This window comes from Lissotriton vulgaris, chromosome 3_2, assembly GCF_964263255.1.
Source record: "Lissotriton vulgaris chromosome 3_2, aLisVul1.2, whole genome shotgun sequence".
Taxonomy (NCBI): Eukaryota; Metazoa; Chordata; class Amphibia; order Caudata; family Salamandridae; genus Lissotriton; species Lissotriton vulgaris.
In genome coordinates this window covers 158,895,254-158,914,527 of record NC_141690.1, presented here as the reverse complement: position 1 = coordinate 158,914,527, position 19,274 = coordinate 158,895,254, and the positions used below count along the sequence as shown (strand labels likewise).

The 19,274-nt window shown below is 41.7% G+C and overlaps 1 protein-coding gene across 5 annotated transcripts in view; it reads right to left on the bottom strand.

Moving 5' to 3' along the window:
• Window positions 1-19,274, bottom strand: part of SORCS2 (sortilin related VPS10 domain containing receptor 2) — a 2,087,100-nt gene that overhangs the window by 150,979 nt on the left and 1,916,847 nt on the right. For all 5 annotated transcript variants that reach the window (XM_086964129.1, XM_086964126.1, XM_086964127.1 and 2 more), the window contains exon 18: window positions 14,067-14,238. In XM_086964129.1, the coding sequence (XP_086820255.1) occupies window positions 14,067-14,238 (172 nt within the window). The remainder of the gene's footprint in view (window positions 1-14,066; window positions 14,239-19,274) is intronic.

The following is a 19,274-nucleotide window of genomic DNA, read 5'->3' as shown; positions in this document are numbered from 1 at the left end:
CTTGCCTGGGTTTAAAGTCTGATGATGAATTATAACAGTGCCAACAACCTGGCTAAAATGAATCAATTAAACAAGTGAGGATACCGCTGTGTTTTGTCTATGATCCTGATTACAAGTCAGGCAGAGTGGAATTCCAGTATGGAAATCTGCTCCACCTCAACACAACTGGCCCGGTGTTCCCACGTCCAGTTTTCCCAGGTGCAGGAATGCTGGACTAAATTTTCCCGACTGGTAATTCCAACTGGTAAAATCGCATCATGTTTTGATGAATACAGAAGCCAAGCTCCGTTTCACACTGCACCCTAACATTTATCTCTGACAAGGGGAGCACTGATGCTTCCTCATGCCAGAACTAACCTTCCCTTAATCTCACTACCCCTCCCCCATGTTCCGCCCTTCCCTTACTCTCTCTACCCCTCCCCAATCCTCGCCCCTTCCAGACGCCCCACAAGCATTCACCATCTTCTCACAGCAACTAAAAATGTGTGCATTAATCCCATTGCAAATGGGCATACTGCGCAGAATACCCCCATGGTAATAGCATGACTACATAGTTATTCCCCATTCCAAGGGCATTACCTCATAATAGTGAACACGCTAAAACCTCTCGATAGGAAACGGTAATTCTGATCACCTGGAATCTTCACATATTTACTGTTAGCTCATGATCAGCCTTAACAACACCCAGTTCCACACTCCACTTTCCACTTATTATTGCCTTAATACGTCCAGAAGAATGCAGACTACATGTGTTCCCTTCCAGGGACATAAGTCCTGCTTCCTGTGCAGTTTATTTCCATTCCTGTTTCCTGGGATAAGTTATGAGTGGATTTTCCTCGCAACAACCTATTACGAAATGAACAAGAAACTGAATGAATGCAGCAAAAACACACCAGCTTTGAACGCAGAGGACGGATTGGTTGAATCGGAGTCTGTATCTTTCTTTAGCCATTACATTTTCCAACATATTGTAGAATATCTGCTATGGTTTTAGTGGGCGTAGCATACCCCTTTCAAGACTGAAGTACCTGCAACATACGGAACTATAGCAGCAGATACAAACATTTTCATGCTAATCATGGTGACCCCTAAGGTGAAATGTTTGAACAAATAAAATGGTCTTCATTGCTTGGTGGATTGAGGTATAATTTTTAAGGGAATGTCGAAAGAAACAGCAAAGGCATGCCCTGGAAACACTGCAGGTTAGCCAGGTGAATTTGGAAGGTTTCTGCTCAAAAGTCCAAAACTATGGTGTGTTGATTTTTTGTAACATATACATAAATTACTAGCGAGGAATCCAATATATTCAGGGACTTTGGGACAAGGATATTTATCATCTAGAAAACACTAATATGATTTTTATAGTTTAATTACACATTCGACATTTCCTACGCAGCACTTTTGATCACTGACCCCTTGTGTATTCAGGGCATTGGCAAATGACACTAGCAGGTTAGCTGAGAAAGCGTAATTTATCATTTCTTCCCAACCCTGAGCTCCTTGGTCTTCCCTTCATAACCCCCGGGTAACCCACGAGTGTGAAATGACCCAAAGTAATTAAAACCTCTCTTTGCCTCCAACGTGAGATCAACAGCCGGCCCTATAAAAATCGAATTTTGAGTGTAGCAGACATTTTCTGATTTCCGAATGCAGATCTAAGGCCTGCCACATATTTCTTCAGCCAAGTAAGAAAAAACTCCTTTAATTAGAGAGAACCAACCGCAGAGACAAATCACAGAGCCCGCAGATTAAAGCCAAGAGCTACAGCCAAGGAAGCCTCTTTACATTAATGAACGGGTAATGGCAATACAAATTGCGGGAAACAAATTGTTATGAATCTGAGCCCGCAGTAGGCCGATCACAAATGACTAATTGCTTCATTTGTAATCATTAAATATACATACATAGAATGGGGCTATCTAACCACGGGGAATACTTGATGTGTTAGTAAATCCATCGTCATTTCTTCTGGATAAACAAGGTTTGTCTTAGATCCCTCCAGTGCACAATAGATGGAGTGGGTCTGAATAGCCTTCGGTTTCAGTCTGTAATTGCAGATTTTCATAAATGCCTCATATGGGGGCCATTTTGAAACAGCTTTTGCACTTCTACATACCACTTTGGTGAGCTGCACGTCTCTTCCCATGGAGGACCTTGATTAATAGAGTTCGGGTTTGTGGATATTTCTACGTATAGGACCTAGGGCCTTAACAATCCAAAGGTAAGTCTTGAATTGTGGAACAAATTCCTAAAATTCATTAGGCTTGGGATAGGAATATTCATATGGAAGTGACAGAGAATGGGAATGTGGTTTTGTAACTTTGTGTGAATTCATCAACCAGATGTGATGGCAATTAATGTGTACAATTAGTTTTAGTGCTACAAATGGGTAGAGTAAGGGTGTCCAGGAAGTTAAATAACTATTTAATTTATTTTAAAGTGCATTATGCAGCAAGGTGCTACTTCCATAGAGTGATTGATGTGGCACAAAGAAGTGGTCATGGAGTAGATGAAGAGGAAAAGCATCGCATAAGGTCGTAAGCCATTAGTAATTCCTTGCTTATCTTCAATAGTGTTGTTTCTGTTCCCCTGCAAGGATGAGAACTTCAGTGGAGATTGCTTCTTAGGTGGTTGTTTTTTAGACAAGCAGACACGTATGTCCCATGCTCACTTTGCCACTGGAGTCAAGCAAGCCCGGCTGAAGACGGCTGGAATGCCAGAAACCGGTCCTGGGAAGCTTGTTTCCAGTCCAGGGAAGACATGGCTTGGCAGTTTGGGCTGGACTGTTCCCATGAGGCACACGGTCAGACTGATTTGCATACGGCCATGTCTGAACTGGGGTGGCGGAGTGATCTAAAGAACGGTGATGTATTAAACCCAGATCAGTTGACTGGGGGTGAGTGTTTATATTGTCAACGCTCCGGCCATCACCACCTTTGGTTTTTCTTACGTGTGTGGTCACACCAGTTTCCCGATCCTGTGTGGTGTAGCATGGGTCTCAGAGGAGGCAGATAAGGGGAGAGTTTCAGAGGTGCTAGCTTTGTTTTTTCAGAAGTGATGTGAAGCTTGACTGTTTGAGTTTGGGATTTCACCTGTGAATGATAAGACATTGATAAAGTTGATGATGAACACATCAAGAGTAGAAAGACATTGGTTTGTTGATGGTGACAACCAGTTTTCGTGTCATGCAGTAATTTTCGACATTCTCTTCATTGACTACGGTGAATTCGCCGAATGGCAGCAGGGAGGTTCATTTGATTGAACTTTCAAGATCTTGGGGAATGAAGGTAGATCAATGTTGCCTCTTAAGGAGATGTCCTGATGTGAGCAGCCTTAGAGTTTCTGGAAGGCATTCAGCATAATCATATTTAATTGGTAATTGTGATCGGATCCCCTGATAGTCAAGGTCCCTGCCATTATTTTTCACATTATTGAGATCAGTAGTGTGGTAGCGTGTTTTCTTTGTGTTTAAGGCTAGGTCTTTGAGCCTTGAAGGGTGTCAGTTTTAGTGCCATGGTGGCTTTGCTTTTTTTTATGCATAATCCTATTTGTGCCTAAATGTGATGTTTTGTAACTTGACAAAATTTGGGAACTAATCTAGTTTGACATTTTATACTACCGAAGTGCCGCTAGGCTGTTGCATATTCTAACTTGTTTGCACTTTATGTTCATTTACCCTCATGAGCACATACTATTACCTTTTTGCCAGTATTGTTTATCAATCATCTAATACGCAGTCCATTTTTAAGGAACATTTTATTTGTGTTGATGGGTATGTTAATTATTTGCATTGAGAAAAAGTATTTTTTCTTTGTCTCTTTTTATACTTTAAATATTTCCTGTAAAGATTCAAGACATGATTATACCTGAAAAGAGGCTCCTGCTATATGACCTGGAGTCCATTCGCGGGAGGGCTAAGAAGTAAAGGGGCATATTACCAACGTTTAGCGATATTTATCGCTAACGATGCTTAGCAACTAATTTTTTAACGCTAAGCATCGCCGGAAATTATCGCAGAGATAACTTGCTATTAGCAAGGTTTATCTCAGAAGTGATAAAAATCCTCGCGCTAACTGCCAATTGAGAGATTATCGCTGGAAAACCAACGATAATCTCTCGAAGTTTGGCGTTAGCTTGATGATAGGGGCTCACAAACTTAGCCATGATATCCACCTTCCATAGGATATCATGGCTGAGTCAGGAAAATACCAGGGTTAAAAAAAGCAGTGCTAACCGCGGTTAGCGCTGCTTTTTTTATCACTAACAGGGTTAGCGAAATCCTTGATAATAGAAGAAATGTCGCTTAACAACATTTCTCCTAATATTTTTCTCTTGAACTCCCCCTTTGCATCTAATTAGAGATGCAAGGGGAAGCGTAGAGAAAAAGGGTGCTAACATGAGAATTTGCGTGTTAGCACCCTGTTGCTGATAGGGAGATAATTTTGTCTCCGCTTTCTTGGCTTTTAAAGCCAAAAAAGCGGAGATAAATCCCTTGATAATATGCCCCCAAATTCCTTGTGCATGTGAGTTGGGGTACTGGAGATGTTTGCCTGCTGTGAAATTAAGAGGGTAATTTGGATGAGGTTTTGAGCTTAACATTGGAGGTTGGTAAGATCTTTTCTACGGGGCACTAGTAGATCAGTGCATAATTGTCGAAAAGATCTGGGCTGTTGATGCATTTACCTTGCAGGTGCTTGAAGGAGTTGTGGTCTTAGTCTTGAAGCGCAGTGTTTACCAGTGAGACATAAGTACTAGGTCACTTAAACAACAACATATTTACAGTAGGAGGAGACAAAAGGCTTGCTTTAACTCCAAAACTATTTTCCAATTGGAGATAAAATGAAAGAAAGTCAAGATTTATTATCACTATAATATGAACTATAATCCAGCAGACTTTTGATAGAGCGCAGTGAAACTTTGGAAATTGTAGGGGTACATTATATTCACGAATAGTCCGTACCCGCATATATTCTTATGTGTGTTAATTTTAATTACCAAACTGTGTTGTAATAAAATGGTAAATGAAGTGTTAGAATGAGTCGTGCCATTCAAGACTGTAAAATGGTATTGAGAGGGACTTATGTAATTCTCAGTGTTCATTGCAAATGACTCACAAAGCAGCTCATGTGTAATGTAATGCATTAGATTTAAACGTGCACCATATTAAAGTCTGCACACGTAGAAAAGATTAATTGTGCCTTAAACGTGATGAAATGTAGTGCTTGCAGATGCAACTTTATAAATGCGTGTTTAAATAGTTGCCAAAGGCCTAGATAGAGTATTTGCTCTTTCCCGTTATGAAGGCCCATTCGTATTTCTTATGATAGCGGATTTGTGTAGGCCTGAAATGCATTTTCCCTGGTGGGGCTCTCATTTGGAGGCAATCAGCTAAATTCATGTGCGTGCAAGGTTGTTCTGTTCTCATGTTTCTGTTGCAGGTGCAAGGACACTGTCCTCGTTAGTAGGAATGTAGATAATTGGGAGCCGATATTCTTTATCGCTGAAGAAGCCTGGGACCCAAGGACACAACAACCATTATTGGATCAAGTACAAGTTTTGGTGGAAAATTACCTACAAGAGGTGCTTGGCCAGAGGAGTTGTGTCAGGGGCATGTTCTATCAATTGTGCATTTTGTATTAGGGACAGTGCCCCAGGGGCGTAACACAGGCCCCCACAGCCCACGCGGTGTGGGGGGGCCCGAAGCTCCAGGGGGCCCCCTCAGCACTGCACTCTGTCCGTAGAGCTCCTAATTGAGCTCGGAGGGGGCCCCTCTACATACCTTGCAGGGAGGCCCCCTCAATTTTCGTTACGCCAGTGCAGTGCCCCGAGGGGTGAGCTAGCACAGAGCCATTAGAGGGCAGAAAGAAGGGATTGACTCTTAGAAAGGAGACTTAGAACAAATTCTATAGCTTTGGCTACTGACCCTTACAATGTGAGTGTACTTCTTTGGAAGTCTTCACGAGCTGACACCTTTTCTCGATCTTCCAGGGAAATGCTAAGTAGGGATGCCACGTTAGTGATAATGTAGGGATAGATTAACAGATTTCTTTTGCAGTCACTAATGAAGACTAATATAGATATTGGAGCAGTTATTGCTTGTTTAGTATTTTTGGAGTTGCTCATTCTTTTTATGCTGCACCGGATTAGATTGATTCGTAGGTTGAACTTTGTATTAGTGCCTTTGTGTTTTTACAACCTCATAATGAGGTGCTTGTATGTCCAGGTATTTTTGGCTTTGTGTAATAAAACCCCTAAAACTTAATTTGGCATCAGTGATCCTTTCTGAGTTTTTTTTATTGATCCATGCTAGATTGTCATGAATGTATTGTTTCTCCCCTTTACACTTTTCAGCAGGTAATAAAGGTCCAGTGGACCGGGGATTCCTAGTAAATTTTATAGTGGAATCCGGCGTTATCACTTTCATACATTTCCTTGAAGAGGCCATGAAATTTCACTGAATCCCAAAGCAAGAGTGATTTTAGGGGATTCGTGCGTTTATGCCTATGACTCGTAAATTTACATTCTTCTCTACAAAGCTGCCCTACAGAAGCAAGGGCTGTTAGGAGTCTGATGCAGTTAGGATGCTTAAGAATCTCAAGCGCTCCCAAAGGCGCTGTGTGCAGTCACCATGTGCAAGAATCCCAGACGTTCCCTATACTGAAAATGACAGGCACCATCACCCCAGGCACAATGCCAGGCACCATCACCCCAGGTACAATGCGTTTCACAGCGTGCATTACATTTCATGTAGATATATACTCGCATCTGCCGAAGTAAAGGCGAAGCAGGTTCAAATACGAGTTCCTCGAACTATAACCTCAATTTCAGGAGAGTTGGTGGTGAAAAGAGCCTGTCCCCAATCAGGCGTCACTCGTCAAAAGTGTTATGCCGTAAGCACCATGAGACAAAGTGGTGTTAAAAGTAAAGTTTATTGTAGAGTCCTTGCACCATCACCAGCAGCTCCATCCCGTCCCAGTCAGTTCTGCCCCAACTGCATCCCATGGACCACTCTCAGGCTTTAGAATCATTCACACATTCCAACCTGCACTGTCCTCTAAGATGCCCACCACAGATAATTCATGCCCACAACCTAAGGGCCTATGTTATGCCAATTGCCTGTGCCTTGCAAGTTGCAGAACTTATATTTTCAAATACACGTCTCATTTTTTTTAAAGGAACTCAACGCGCCATTTTGCACCCCGTCTTTAAATCTGCACCATACATACCTGTTATATGAAGGGTGCGATCACATGTTGGCAGCATTCATGGCTTGCGCCCGAGCAGTCAGGTCGAATCACTTAAAAAATCCATCTGTTCACTAAGTGCAGACGCTTCTGTTTTTCTAGCTCCCACCCCAGCTTGCCCATTTGGTTTAACGCGTGATTTGTCTGCAGGCTCATCTCGAAGCTCTTTTCTCACATCACTGCACGCACATCCCCAGATTTTCCCTTTAATGCAGCATTTTTTATTCATAAATTGTCTCTTCCTGTTTAGTACAGAAATCAGCCCTGCTTCTCGCGTCGCATAAGATTTCGCAGAATGACTAAAAATGAAATTTAATGGAGTTGTGTTAATGTTAATGTGGATCTCAGCAGTTCGAAAATGTAGGAGCTCTTTCCCTCCTGTGGCGCCATCTCTTTCCATCTCCTGGACCCTGGCAGGGAGGGATGCTGCAGACGAGGTACCAGGCACTCTGCTGACGTGCTGTAGATTCCCTAACGAGACCTCAGGTCCCCAAAAATACACGCCTCCGTCCGGCACCATACCAGGCGGCATGAATTACTTTTTCCTTACTTCCACTTACTCTATAATGCAATTCAATATCCGAAATGATCATACATTGGGTGATTTTAAAACACTGGTATCACTTCCTGTTAGAGGAAATAACAGCCATCGTGGAAACAAATGGTCCATAGGATAAAATAACCTAAAGGGCTTCTGGGCTTCTTGCTGAAAGAAGCTTTCTCTGGATCAGCAGCCAAGGATGAAGCAGCGAGAGAAAAATAAATACAAGTAAAGTATCTACAAGATTGATCAGATAGTGTGATGATGGCCCTTACTTTAATCAAGGCTCCCATGAGCAGAAACATCGACCCTCCTCCACTCCCTTGAAAACGGCAGAGATTCACCCTTTCCCTTTCAGGAACAACTGTGCTTAATTTGTTCAGGTGCTAGTGATGTTGGGCACCGCCACTCATGTCATGTCTGGGCACCAGAAGTTATTGACCCAGGGCAAGAGAAAGACAAAAGAGGAAGGGATGTTTTTTATTTTAAATTAAACTTTGCAGCAAAAGTGGCACAAGGAGACGGATAGAAGGCAATTAAAGGCGTGTGAGATGTATGAGATAAGTAGCCACCGGAATGTTTAGATGATCTCTAAGAACGTCAATCTTGTTACTTAACTTCCCTCACTATATTCGAGCTGTGAAAACGTTTAGCTCAAAACTGCTTCAAAAAATCATTTACCTGGGGGTGGGGCAGAGGGTTAGGAATCATTTTAGTAAATCCAATTTAGTAAAAGTGAAGTCAGTGTGACTGGCTTGAGTGTATTCACTCTTCTGTGAATATTCTTCTCCCCACATGTGCTTTGTGTTACAGTCTCTAGTTCAGTGTTACAGGCCTCTCTGATTTCTTAGGCTGAGCTGCTTGATGGCCATGCTTACCACAATCCAGTGGTTTCACACAGTGTTCTGTCTTGAGTCCTATTCTAAAATGTCTTCAACTGACCCATCCCATATGAAGTCTGGTGTTGCCCTTCTCTCTGAATTCTGTGCCTATTCTTAAAGCTTTCCTGCTCTGCCTCCTTAGGGATCACTGGTACTGCAGGTCCCCAGCCTCATTACCACTATTACAACACCTGAGAAAGTAATGAAAAAATAGTTTTTCACCCATTATCCCACTGTAATCAGAGACAAGTCATATTCAAGACAGTCTTGCAAAGTTCTGCCAGCCTGCTTGCTTCACCTTTGAGCACGCCTTTGCAATTCATTTTCACGTCTCATTTTACCATTATGTTTTATTATGTAAAGCCAAAATATAGCCGCAGCACTTCATGAGGCATGTATGTGCATGCCTGAAACATAAATCTGCATGTGTCACGATGTATGTGCCAGGATGTGTGCACATGGTTTACAAGATGGCTGCCTTGTGTACACTGCATATGTTGTAGTGTATGTTGACGTGTGTCAAGACAAGTGCACCCACACATTGACACAGTGGCAGCTATTTTGCCATTTATTATAACTTACTGTACCAACATGACTGACTGCTGTTGGACATGGCCCTTTCTACAGGATCATCCCCAAGCCTTTTACCTTGCACCTACTCTTTTTGCTGAATTATTTTCTGTTGGCTTTAGTTGGCCAACCAGTGCTAAAGTGATGGTGCTCTCTCCTTAAAACATGTTAGAATTGGCTTATACCCAATTGGCATATTTAATTTACTCATAAGTCCCTAGTAAATGCCTGTGAATCAAATGAGACTAGTGGGCCTGCAGCACTGATTGTGCAACCCACTTAAGTAGCCTCTTTAAACATGCCTCAGGCCTGCAATTGAGGAGCCTCTGTGTGCAGTTTAACCGGTTATTTCAAAATGGGAAAATAAATCTTTTGGTAGGCCCAAACCATCCTTTTTAATACATATACATGACCCCTAGGTTAGGCCCTGGACAGCTCAGAGGACACGGTGTAATGTATTTAAAAACTAGGCCATCTATTACATTTGTTTTTTACTACTCCAAGGCATATCTCTCCCTCAGGCAGGATAACACTAGGATTACCTTGTTACCTTTTAAAAGTGTAATTTCCAAATGGGAAGATAAGACTGGTTCAAGTTGGGTATCTCTGGAATCCAAATTTAAAATCCTAGTTTATGATAAAGTTGGACTTTCGATTACATTTCTGAAAATGACACGTTTAGAACTTTGGAATTTTCTTGCCTTAGCAATTTGGTGCCTGCAGCCTGTCTTTGGTCACATGACTGGGTGTAGTTGGCAGTTGGGCTTTGTGTTTTCCTCCCAGACAGTCACACACAATGGGAGCTTAAGTGTGACGGAGTAGGCCATCACTGGCAGGATAGGAAGGAGGACCTGGGCCCAGTCTCACTTACACCTAAATAGGCTATGTGCTGTCTCCATACAAAAGGCTGCATACCCACTGTAGTCTGGAGCCAGGGAAGGGAGGGCATCTGTGCACCACAAAGGCATGCCTCTAGAAGCTTCTCCCCACTTCAAAGGCACAATTGCGTATAAAAGAAGAACCTCAGACACCACCACTGCAGTACACTTCTGAATATCTGCCACTCTGCTGAACTGCACTCTGATAGACTCCTGAGTGCTGACCATTGTCCTCTAGCCTGGGTGAGAACGACTGGCCCAGCATCTCTTCCACCCAGAGCAACTCCAAGGGCTAGTTGGCCGGCCTCCTGATCTGAAACCTCAGGGGCATAACTGGTTTCCAACCTCCTGCACCTGGACTCTGCCATCTGTCAGTATACCCTGCCAAGTGGTGCCACCCCAGTTCTGGACCCTTGGAAGTGTGCCTAAGGTGCTTTCCATCTGAACTATATCATCTACTCTGCTGTGCAACATATCCCTGAGCAGAACCAATGCATCTCTTCGGCTGAGTTGTGTATCCCTGAACAGAACCAACGCATCACCACTGCTGCTTGGACTGGACCCGTCGCAAAAGACCCACATCGTAGCCCTGCAAACCATAAGAACTGACGCATTGCCCACTGGCACGGCACATCCACAACTGAGATCCCCTCGTCTCTCATCGATGGTAGCCTTGACAACAGCCTCGCAGCTCTTCTTAACCAAGGCATTACCAGCTACGTACCGCATCCCCAATGATGGACTTCGCATCGCAGGCCCCGTCGACGGGACCCTCGACGATGATGCAACAGGACCTCGCACCACAGCCTTGCCACATCTTTGAACCGACAAATCGCTTTGGCTGCGTCAAGCATTTTTAACGAGGATCCACTCAATGCTCCACATTGAGGATTTAAGGTACTTTGTTAAACGGTTCTAACGGTGTTTCTGTAGCTGGCCCACACTATTATCACAGTCAGCCTGAACTTGTGGCATTGTCCTGGTCCGGCATGCCCAGACATCCCCAATAGCGCTTTGTGCTTCTTGGTGCTATTTTCACTATAAATTTTGAAATGTAATATCTCCAGTTCTACTAACTGGATTTAGGTCATTCTAGTCTTGTTGTATTTATGAAACGACATTCTATTTTTCTAACCTGGTGTAAGATCAATTTTGTTTGGTGTTTTCACTGTTTTACTGTTTGAAGTGTTGCTCAAAATACTTTACATATTGCTTCTATATTAAGCCTGACTGCTCTGTGCCAAGCTATCAGGCTATCACGGGGTGAGCACAGGTTAATTTGGGATTTGCTTGCACCTTACTCTGAGTAGCATTGTGATTTATGCTTGATCAGTTCTCACACCCCGTTAACCAGTTTCCCAATTTCTTACAACTTCTATGAGAGAATATTCAACAAAAAAGAAAATAATTGAGGTTGAGGAATCAAAAGTAAAACAAGCAGCTTTTAGCACTTTGCAGTTGCAAGGAGCTTGCCCAAATCAAAATAGAAAGTAAAATAACATTATATGTGAAGGTGGCCTGCCTTGGGAGCACCGGCCCTGATGGGTGGTGGAGCTGGGGCTATACTGGACTGTCCGAAAGAGAGTGATGAGGGCATGGATGAAATGGGAAACAACTATGGAACTGTTAATAAATTAACTTTCTCTCTCTATAGATATGTTTATGTTGCATGTTTATGTGTGAATTCTGTGTTGTGTAATAATCATGGTCTTGCCAGACAGCAAAACCTTTCTGTAAGGGAGACCTAAAAATGGCAAGTTCCCTTGTCCTAACTGTGTCATGTGTTCAAATATCTTTATAAGGGATATGTTATATCATCTAAGAATATTCCATAAAACGACTAATGTGAAAGTAGATGGTCAGAGTACAAGACCTCATTTACAAAAAAATAATCAGCCATACAATTCAACAACGAAGAACAAAATCTTTAAAAGATCAATTTTCAGGTGATTTAAAAAAAAGTCAACCAAATAAAAAGAGGCAATAGAGATGAATCGTTTTTAAAGACAATTTTTCGGGCTAAATAAGTTGCAATCCATCTATTCCGATTCAAAGAGTAGATCTGTATGTGGGAACTCCTATTAGGATATGGTTTCATGTGGACTTAAATAGAAAAAGACAGCACTCAAATCTTAGTTCCTCCTAAGTGTTGCATTTTGCACCGAGGGAACCAGAAAAGTTATATGAACATGTTTGGGTGGAGTAAGTGTGCTTAAATGTGTTTCCTTCCACAGAGGATTGTATTAGTGCAAACTAGCATTGCTGAACCGTGAGTCACTTAGACCCAGATTTAGGGTTTGGCGGCTGGGGTACTCCGCCACAATAGTGATGGATATGCAGCCCGCTTAATTTTAAGCACATTAGGCTATAATACACCTATAATTAGGTGGACGGGAGTAACCGTCCGCCTTACTCTAAATCAGGGCCTTAGAAACAATAAATTAGTAAACTTTAGGTACATGGGCTGGGGTTTGATGGCTTTGTGGAAGATAATGACAAAGGGCCTGATTCACAAAGGTGGGCTTAGACCAAAAGTCTAAGTTTAGACCAAAAGTCTAACTTTACTACTACTGAAGTTAGACTTTTGGTCTAAATTAGACTTTTGGTCGAAACTTAGACCAAAAGTCTAACTTTACTAGTAGTAGTGTTAGACTTTAAAAGGTAGACTTTAGGTCTAAACTTAGACTTTTGGTCGAAGTTTACCTTTGTGAATCAGGTCCAAACTTTTTTGAGCCCCATTATTAGAAGACTATTTGTATTTTTTATATTGTAATGCTTTATTGCAGGAGTGAAATACTTGAACGGATGCAATGGATTAGAATTGATTTTTTTTTGGTTCTCCTAGTAAAGGGCTACAGGCTATCATTGCATTGAGATATTGCTATCTTCACAACAAAACTCAAAAGTAAAAGGATACGGTTTTAATTCTGAAAATAAATCAACTCAGAAAATGTAAAATACAGTGTGGATTTTTTTTTAATAATAATTGTATAAGTTTAGAAAGTTAAAGGAAGATAAGGGGCGATTACATCTTTTCCAGAATAAGGAAACTTTCCAAACCAGGGGTAAAATTATCGTTGTCAGCATTCTTAAAACTCACTTAAGGTCTCATCAAGAAGAGCAGTGTGTGACATGGAGTGCTAGCTTAACTTTCTCAATTATTAGTCATGTGAACAAATGAAAAATTAAATCTAAAGCGGACGTTATTATCCCACCAACCAAGTTGGCTAATTTAGCTTGACATACCATTCCTAAGTAGTATACTGGGCAGCTGAGTCTGGGCTAAAGGAACTTTGTGGAATGTCTTCTAACATAACATTGACTTGAGTTGGTTGAAACACGCTTATGACTTTAAGCACTCAATTCAATTCAATTTCTTGACTTCCAGGAAAGCATTCCTTCTCCGGGTATCTCAGAGGCTTTCAAGAGTACAGATCACTGCTAAAATGCTGAAATGGTCCTGTTGACAGAGAATAATCTCATTTAATGCTGGACACCTTGCTTCTTTGACTTTTTTTGCAGATTAATATCTTAATTCTATTAAGTCTACATCACTACACCACTAGCATCCTTTCTAATGCAATCTACAGTTCTCTTCAGCTGCAGGAAAGGCTGCTCGTTTACAAATAGATCTCTGGATGTAGTTGCACTAGACCAGATGTACAGCTGAGGTCAAAATAGTCAAAGAAAAAGAATAAATGTAGATGCGGACACAGAGCCTGAAGGTATCGCTAAAATATCAAATTAACAATTGTTCTCGGCCTGCTACACCTTTTAGCCCATATTCTGCTGGCTGTAGTTCCTACAGAGTATATCCACCCATGCAACAAAGGTTCTTTGGAGGCTGAGAAACCACAGGTCCTGGTCTTTACTAAAATCCATTTTATTCCGAGCGTGCACCATAGAATTTTAGCCATGCATGCAGCCATTTATGCAGCCATTGGAAATGTACCTGCTCTTGTCTGACTAGAAAGGTGATGTCCTCTCCAGGCTTCACAGCTAGTGGGTCTCCCTTGACGGTGATGTGCAGGCCTTTGGGAGCTATAAGAGGACACTGATGCTGCCCCAAGCTCTGCAGCATGTCCACGCCTCCCTCGCACACGTTGGAGACCACCTTCCGGTACCTGCATAAAAACACCAAGGAGCAATGGTCAGAGTGCTGGGATAGTCCAGAGCATGACTCCCTTCACTTTTAAATGCAAATTAATACTTTTTACTCGACATATTTGCCATAAAAGCATTTTATAGCAACAGACAACATACTGATCTAAATTCATAGGAAAAATGATAAGGCAGCTGAGCTGTTTTGATGTGTGCCAAGCAATAAACTGTATAAAATGAGAAGCGATAACATGACAGCAGGGATCGTTGTAGTCATAAGTGACAGCGTCACAATACACGTCAAAACCCATATTGGTTCTCATGAACCAACTGCATCCACACACTTGCTTGGTGTTTTCTTTTCAATAATCATCAAAGTGGGAGTTTTGTTCATAGAGTAGATGTAATTATGAGCAGGCAGCATATTAAAGAAAATTCTAGATCTTCCAGAGTTTATATATTTTCAACCAGAAGCATAACACATATCTGTATATAATAGTCATACTATCACACTATAGGCTTCATTAGGATGTTGGGCGCACCACAGCTGGCGCCCACCCGACATCCAGAGAAACGGTCTGACCGCCTGATTAAGATACCACCGGTCGGAGCGCAGAGGGTTGGAGGATAGACCGCCACCTCCGACAGACTCAAGGAGCCCGTCAGGGCAGCGTTCGGACAGTAATCCCTACAATGAAGGTCGAGCCTTCAGAGTCACCACCACAGGGATTACAATGTCGATTTTTCACAGCCTTTTCATACAGGTCCCACTGCCCTGGAAATGCTGTTATAAAGGGATTTTGGGGGCCCTTCGCGGGGACCCCATCCCCCTTGGGCCTCAGCTATGTGGCCAGGGGGGCACATGTGGTTCCCCCAAACATCCATGAACCGTGTGCCAGGCACTACTACATGGTGGCTGGCTCATGGTTCATGGATGTTTAAAAACATGCCTTTTACTACTGTGGCTTGTGCTGCAGCTCTTTTTCCAGGCTGTAGTACACGCAGCACTAGTAAAAGACCGGTTCCTGACTGCCTACACAGCGGTCACATCATGATATGGTGGGTGGAGCTGCCAACTACTTGTCGGCCGCTCTTCATCCTGCTACGATGGCAGTAGGACGCTCTTACAACCACCATCATGATGAGACCCTATATGTCTTAACAGTGGCATTGTATTCATGCATCATTTACCCTAGGAAAAATCTGAGGTAGTAAGTTACACAAAATCTGTATTTGTATGTTCTTGGAATCCTCAGCCATGCACCAAAATCAAATGTCAGTGCAAACGGCAGTCATGCTGCTTGTTGCATACAGATGTCGAAGCGGGCGAGATAGGAGGGGCTTGATGTGCCCATACTTTTTTAATTTCCCCAAAACAGTTCCCCTATTTTATGTTAAAAGAAAACTGTCCAGGGACGGTTTATTACGACGTTTGAGAGGCCTCAGTTGAACTGGGAGAGACGGAGTTTTTGGTGCTGTGAAGCCAGGGAGGGACAGAAAGATAAAAAATACACAAGCCTTCTCACCTGGGTGGCTGTGGCCTGAGAGAAATGCAAATGTGCATAACTGGTTAATCTGCTAAAGGCTGCTTGGAAGACTTATTGCCTTTAATTGATGGAGTAATTTGAAATTTCCTGATGACAAAGAATTATTATTTATTCATTTTATATTTATTCTGGTAAGGGTGTTTCGCACTACTTAGGCCACTGTTGTTTTGGGTCAGACTCTGGAGTACTCCAGAACTCACAGACTATAGACAAGGTATTATAGAAGTCAAGAGCCTGGATGATCATAATACAAACTCACCGCTTAAACATGTTAGTGATTGGTTGCATCGAATAGGCCTTGCTCATTACTGGGATGACCCAGCAAGCTTGACACAAAGATGTAAGACTGAGGTTAAGAATCGATTTTGGTTTTATATAACTCACAAATACCACAATAATCATCCATGTGGGTCCATTACACGCAGTTTTCTTGATTTTAAGGATGTTCCACTGTTTGAGGAATTTTTAAATGAGATACAACCAGCTCTAGCAAAAAGCCTGTACCTGAAATTTAGATATGGTATATTAAAAACAAAAGTAGTACTAGCGAAATGCGATAAGATCCCAGGGCAATCAAAAAGTACAAACTGTACATGTTGTGATTTAAATTTAAGAGAAGATGATAGTCACATATTGTTTTTTTGTACTGCCTATGACCGAGCTAGGAGAAGATGGATCAAACCCTTGTGTAAAGCCTTAGGTATTCATTCATACCTGGAAGCATATAGGATTGTTAAAACTGACACTAGACGCCTTATAGTGTTTTGTGTTAGCAGATTCCTATTGAATGTTGGGTATACACGGAAAAACATGGCTCTAGATCTATAGATAGTATACATGTGTATATTAGATGCAGGCTAGGTTGCCTTAAGATGTGCTGGAGATGAAAACTGTAAATACACTTGATTTTTTAATTCTTATGCCTATTTTAACGGGGATGATTTTTCGAGTTTTAATTGTTGGAATGTATAGTTTCTGCTTCCAATTGATATGTGTATTCATTATGTATAATGTATTGTGTTATAATGTATCTTTTATGGCCAAAAAGAGCCGAAATAAAGATTAAATGAAAATGGTAAGGGTGTAAGTAGCTGAGATGTCGAGTGCCTGGTTTTAAGGAACAGGTCTAAAAATGTTTGCATATTATAAGATCAATATTTTGGAAGCACTTCTCTTAAATCTTAAAACACACTTTTTTGTGCATTTTGTGACAGGCTATCTTTTACTGTGTGTATTGCAAGTTAAAAAAAAATTACATACATATTTGCAATACTTATGTGCAGGAAGGTAGGACCTTCCCGCAATAAAAATACATAAGTCTCTTTTCCACACTGCACCAACCAGGATTCAACTCTACTGATCTCTGATCACGCACAGATATCTGAAGTCAATGGAGGTTTGATAAGGTGAAATAATGCATCTCTGGTTGATTTGTTTCACTTGCATTCATTTTTCATTTAAGTTGAGCTATTTTATATGCAGTTACTTGAAGCTAAAAGACCAACAAATTCAATACTGAATATTTTGTTCTTTTTAGCTATACCTGTGACCCAACACTCACTGATTCGCACCAATGCACTCAGGATCTCAGTTTCCAATTTTTTTAATGCACTTCGACAGCTGATTGCCTGTCATCACAAACTACTACTGTTAGTCATTGGAAATCTCAGCCATGCACCATTACTCTATGTCATTAGAAATCGCAAGTGCACGTTAGTAATACATGGCATTATGCGTCTACTGTGGGTGTGATTGGAAATCTCAGTTATGCACCAGAATTGCTACACCATTCAACATCTCAGGCATGCAACAGTATCTTATCTCATGTCAAACATCACTCATGCACCAGCACGGTTTGTCATTGGCCAACTCAGTCATACTCCTGTAATGATTTCAATGTGAAGTCCCAGTCATGCACGAGTACTCCTTGTTACTGACAATCCTGTTCATGTACCACTTAGTGCCTGGCTGTTCTTTGCAGACTCCAATAAAAGTTGAATCGTAGTATTTGTTTCTATTTACTGACCAGCTGCTTTCTTGGGTGAATGCCAAGATGGAAGAACAGTCTTGAGCGTAGATGTAGTTCTAGAACTCCTTCCACTGCATACGTTTTAATGCCTATTTCTTGAATTTATTTTTGTATTACGACTTTTGAACTAAAGGGAAACATATTTCGTAGGACTTTGGGGTCAACATTTCAGATCATAAATTGTCATCTTTGCAATTTTTTATAAGTTTTCACTTTTCAGAGGCAAAATTATAGAATAACTCTACATCCACTTCCTTGAAATGTTATGGAAGGTGCACTAAGTATTCTCTAAAGACAGTTCTGGGATGGGGAGGGATGGAAACATCAGGAAAGGGAAGGGGGTATGATTGTTTGACAGCACTGTATGTAGAATAACAGTAGATGTTAGACCTGGCTTTTTCAGCGGGTTTCTCCCCTAAATGTTTTCTTTTTGGCCTCCTGCTTCTGACCTGTTTTGTTGATTATGACTCTGGGTACTTTACCACTGCTGATCAGTGCTAAAGTGCATATGCTCTCCCTGTAAATTGTGTTTATGGATTGCTGTTTCCATGATTGGCTTATTTGATTTACTACTAAGTCCTTAGTACAGTGCACTGTGTGTGTCCAGGGCCTGTAAATCAAATACTGCTAGCGGGCCGGCAGCAATGATTGTGCTACCCACACAAGTAGCCTTTCAAAGGTATCTCAGACCTGCCACTGCAGTGTCTACGCACCGTCTCTACTGCCATGTCGACCTGGCAAGTGCACCCACTTGAACAAACATAAAAATTGCCGTGATACCCTCAAAGAAATTCTATCTGTTTGCTTAATCAGCAAGTCAGCAGGTTAGTACCAGAGACCCAATGAGTTCTCTGTGTGCTGCTAGTTGTTTGTTACCTAAATTCAAGGCAATTCCAAGAATTGGACGAGGATGGCTCACTCACATAATGTGACATGCTTCATCATTTGCCACCTCGTCCGACCCTGGTATGATGTTACTACCCAGGTGGACTCGTCCTCAGAATGGGCCTTTTCTGAGGGAGTTCTTAGATATTTCTTCCCTTACCTAACCAGAAGCAAGGGTCCCTACGTGGACAAAGGTGCAAACCATTGACAAGTAGAGACCCCCTTTTCTAACAGTCCATATCCTAAAACACGTTCGCTTTTACCCCTTTGGGCATACTGGAAAATTGCATTTATATAGCATTTACTACTACTGATAAGGCATTGAATTGCTTTGCGGTGAGTGGTACGTTATATCAGAACCCAAGATTAGAGTTAAATAGTAGATTGGTAATATATGTTTTTTGCCTCCTGTGGATTAGTTGGGGTAAGTTCGTGCTCACGAGTTTTTGTGTGTTTAGTAATGTCTTGAGTAGGAATAGAATGATGGCAATGGATTAGAAAAGGGGAAATACTAGGTTGTGATAGGGAGTAGTGGACATGTGTGCAAGTTATTTGGGTGAGTTGGATAAAAAGGAGAAGTTTGAAAAGGATGTTTGGG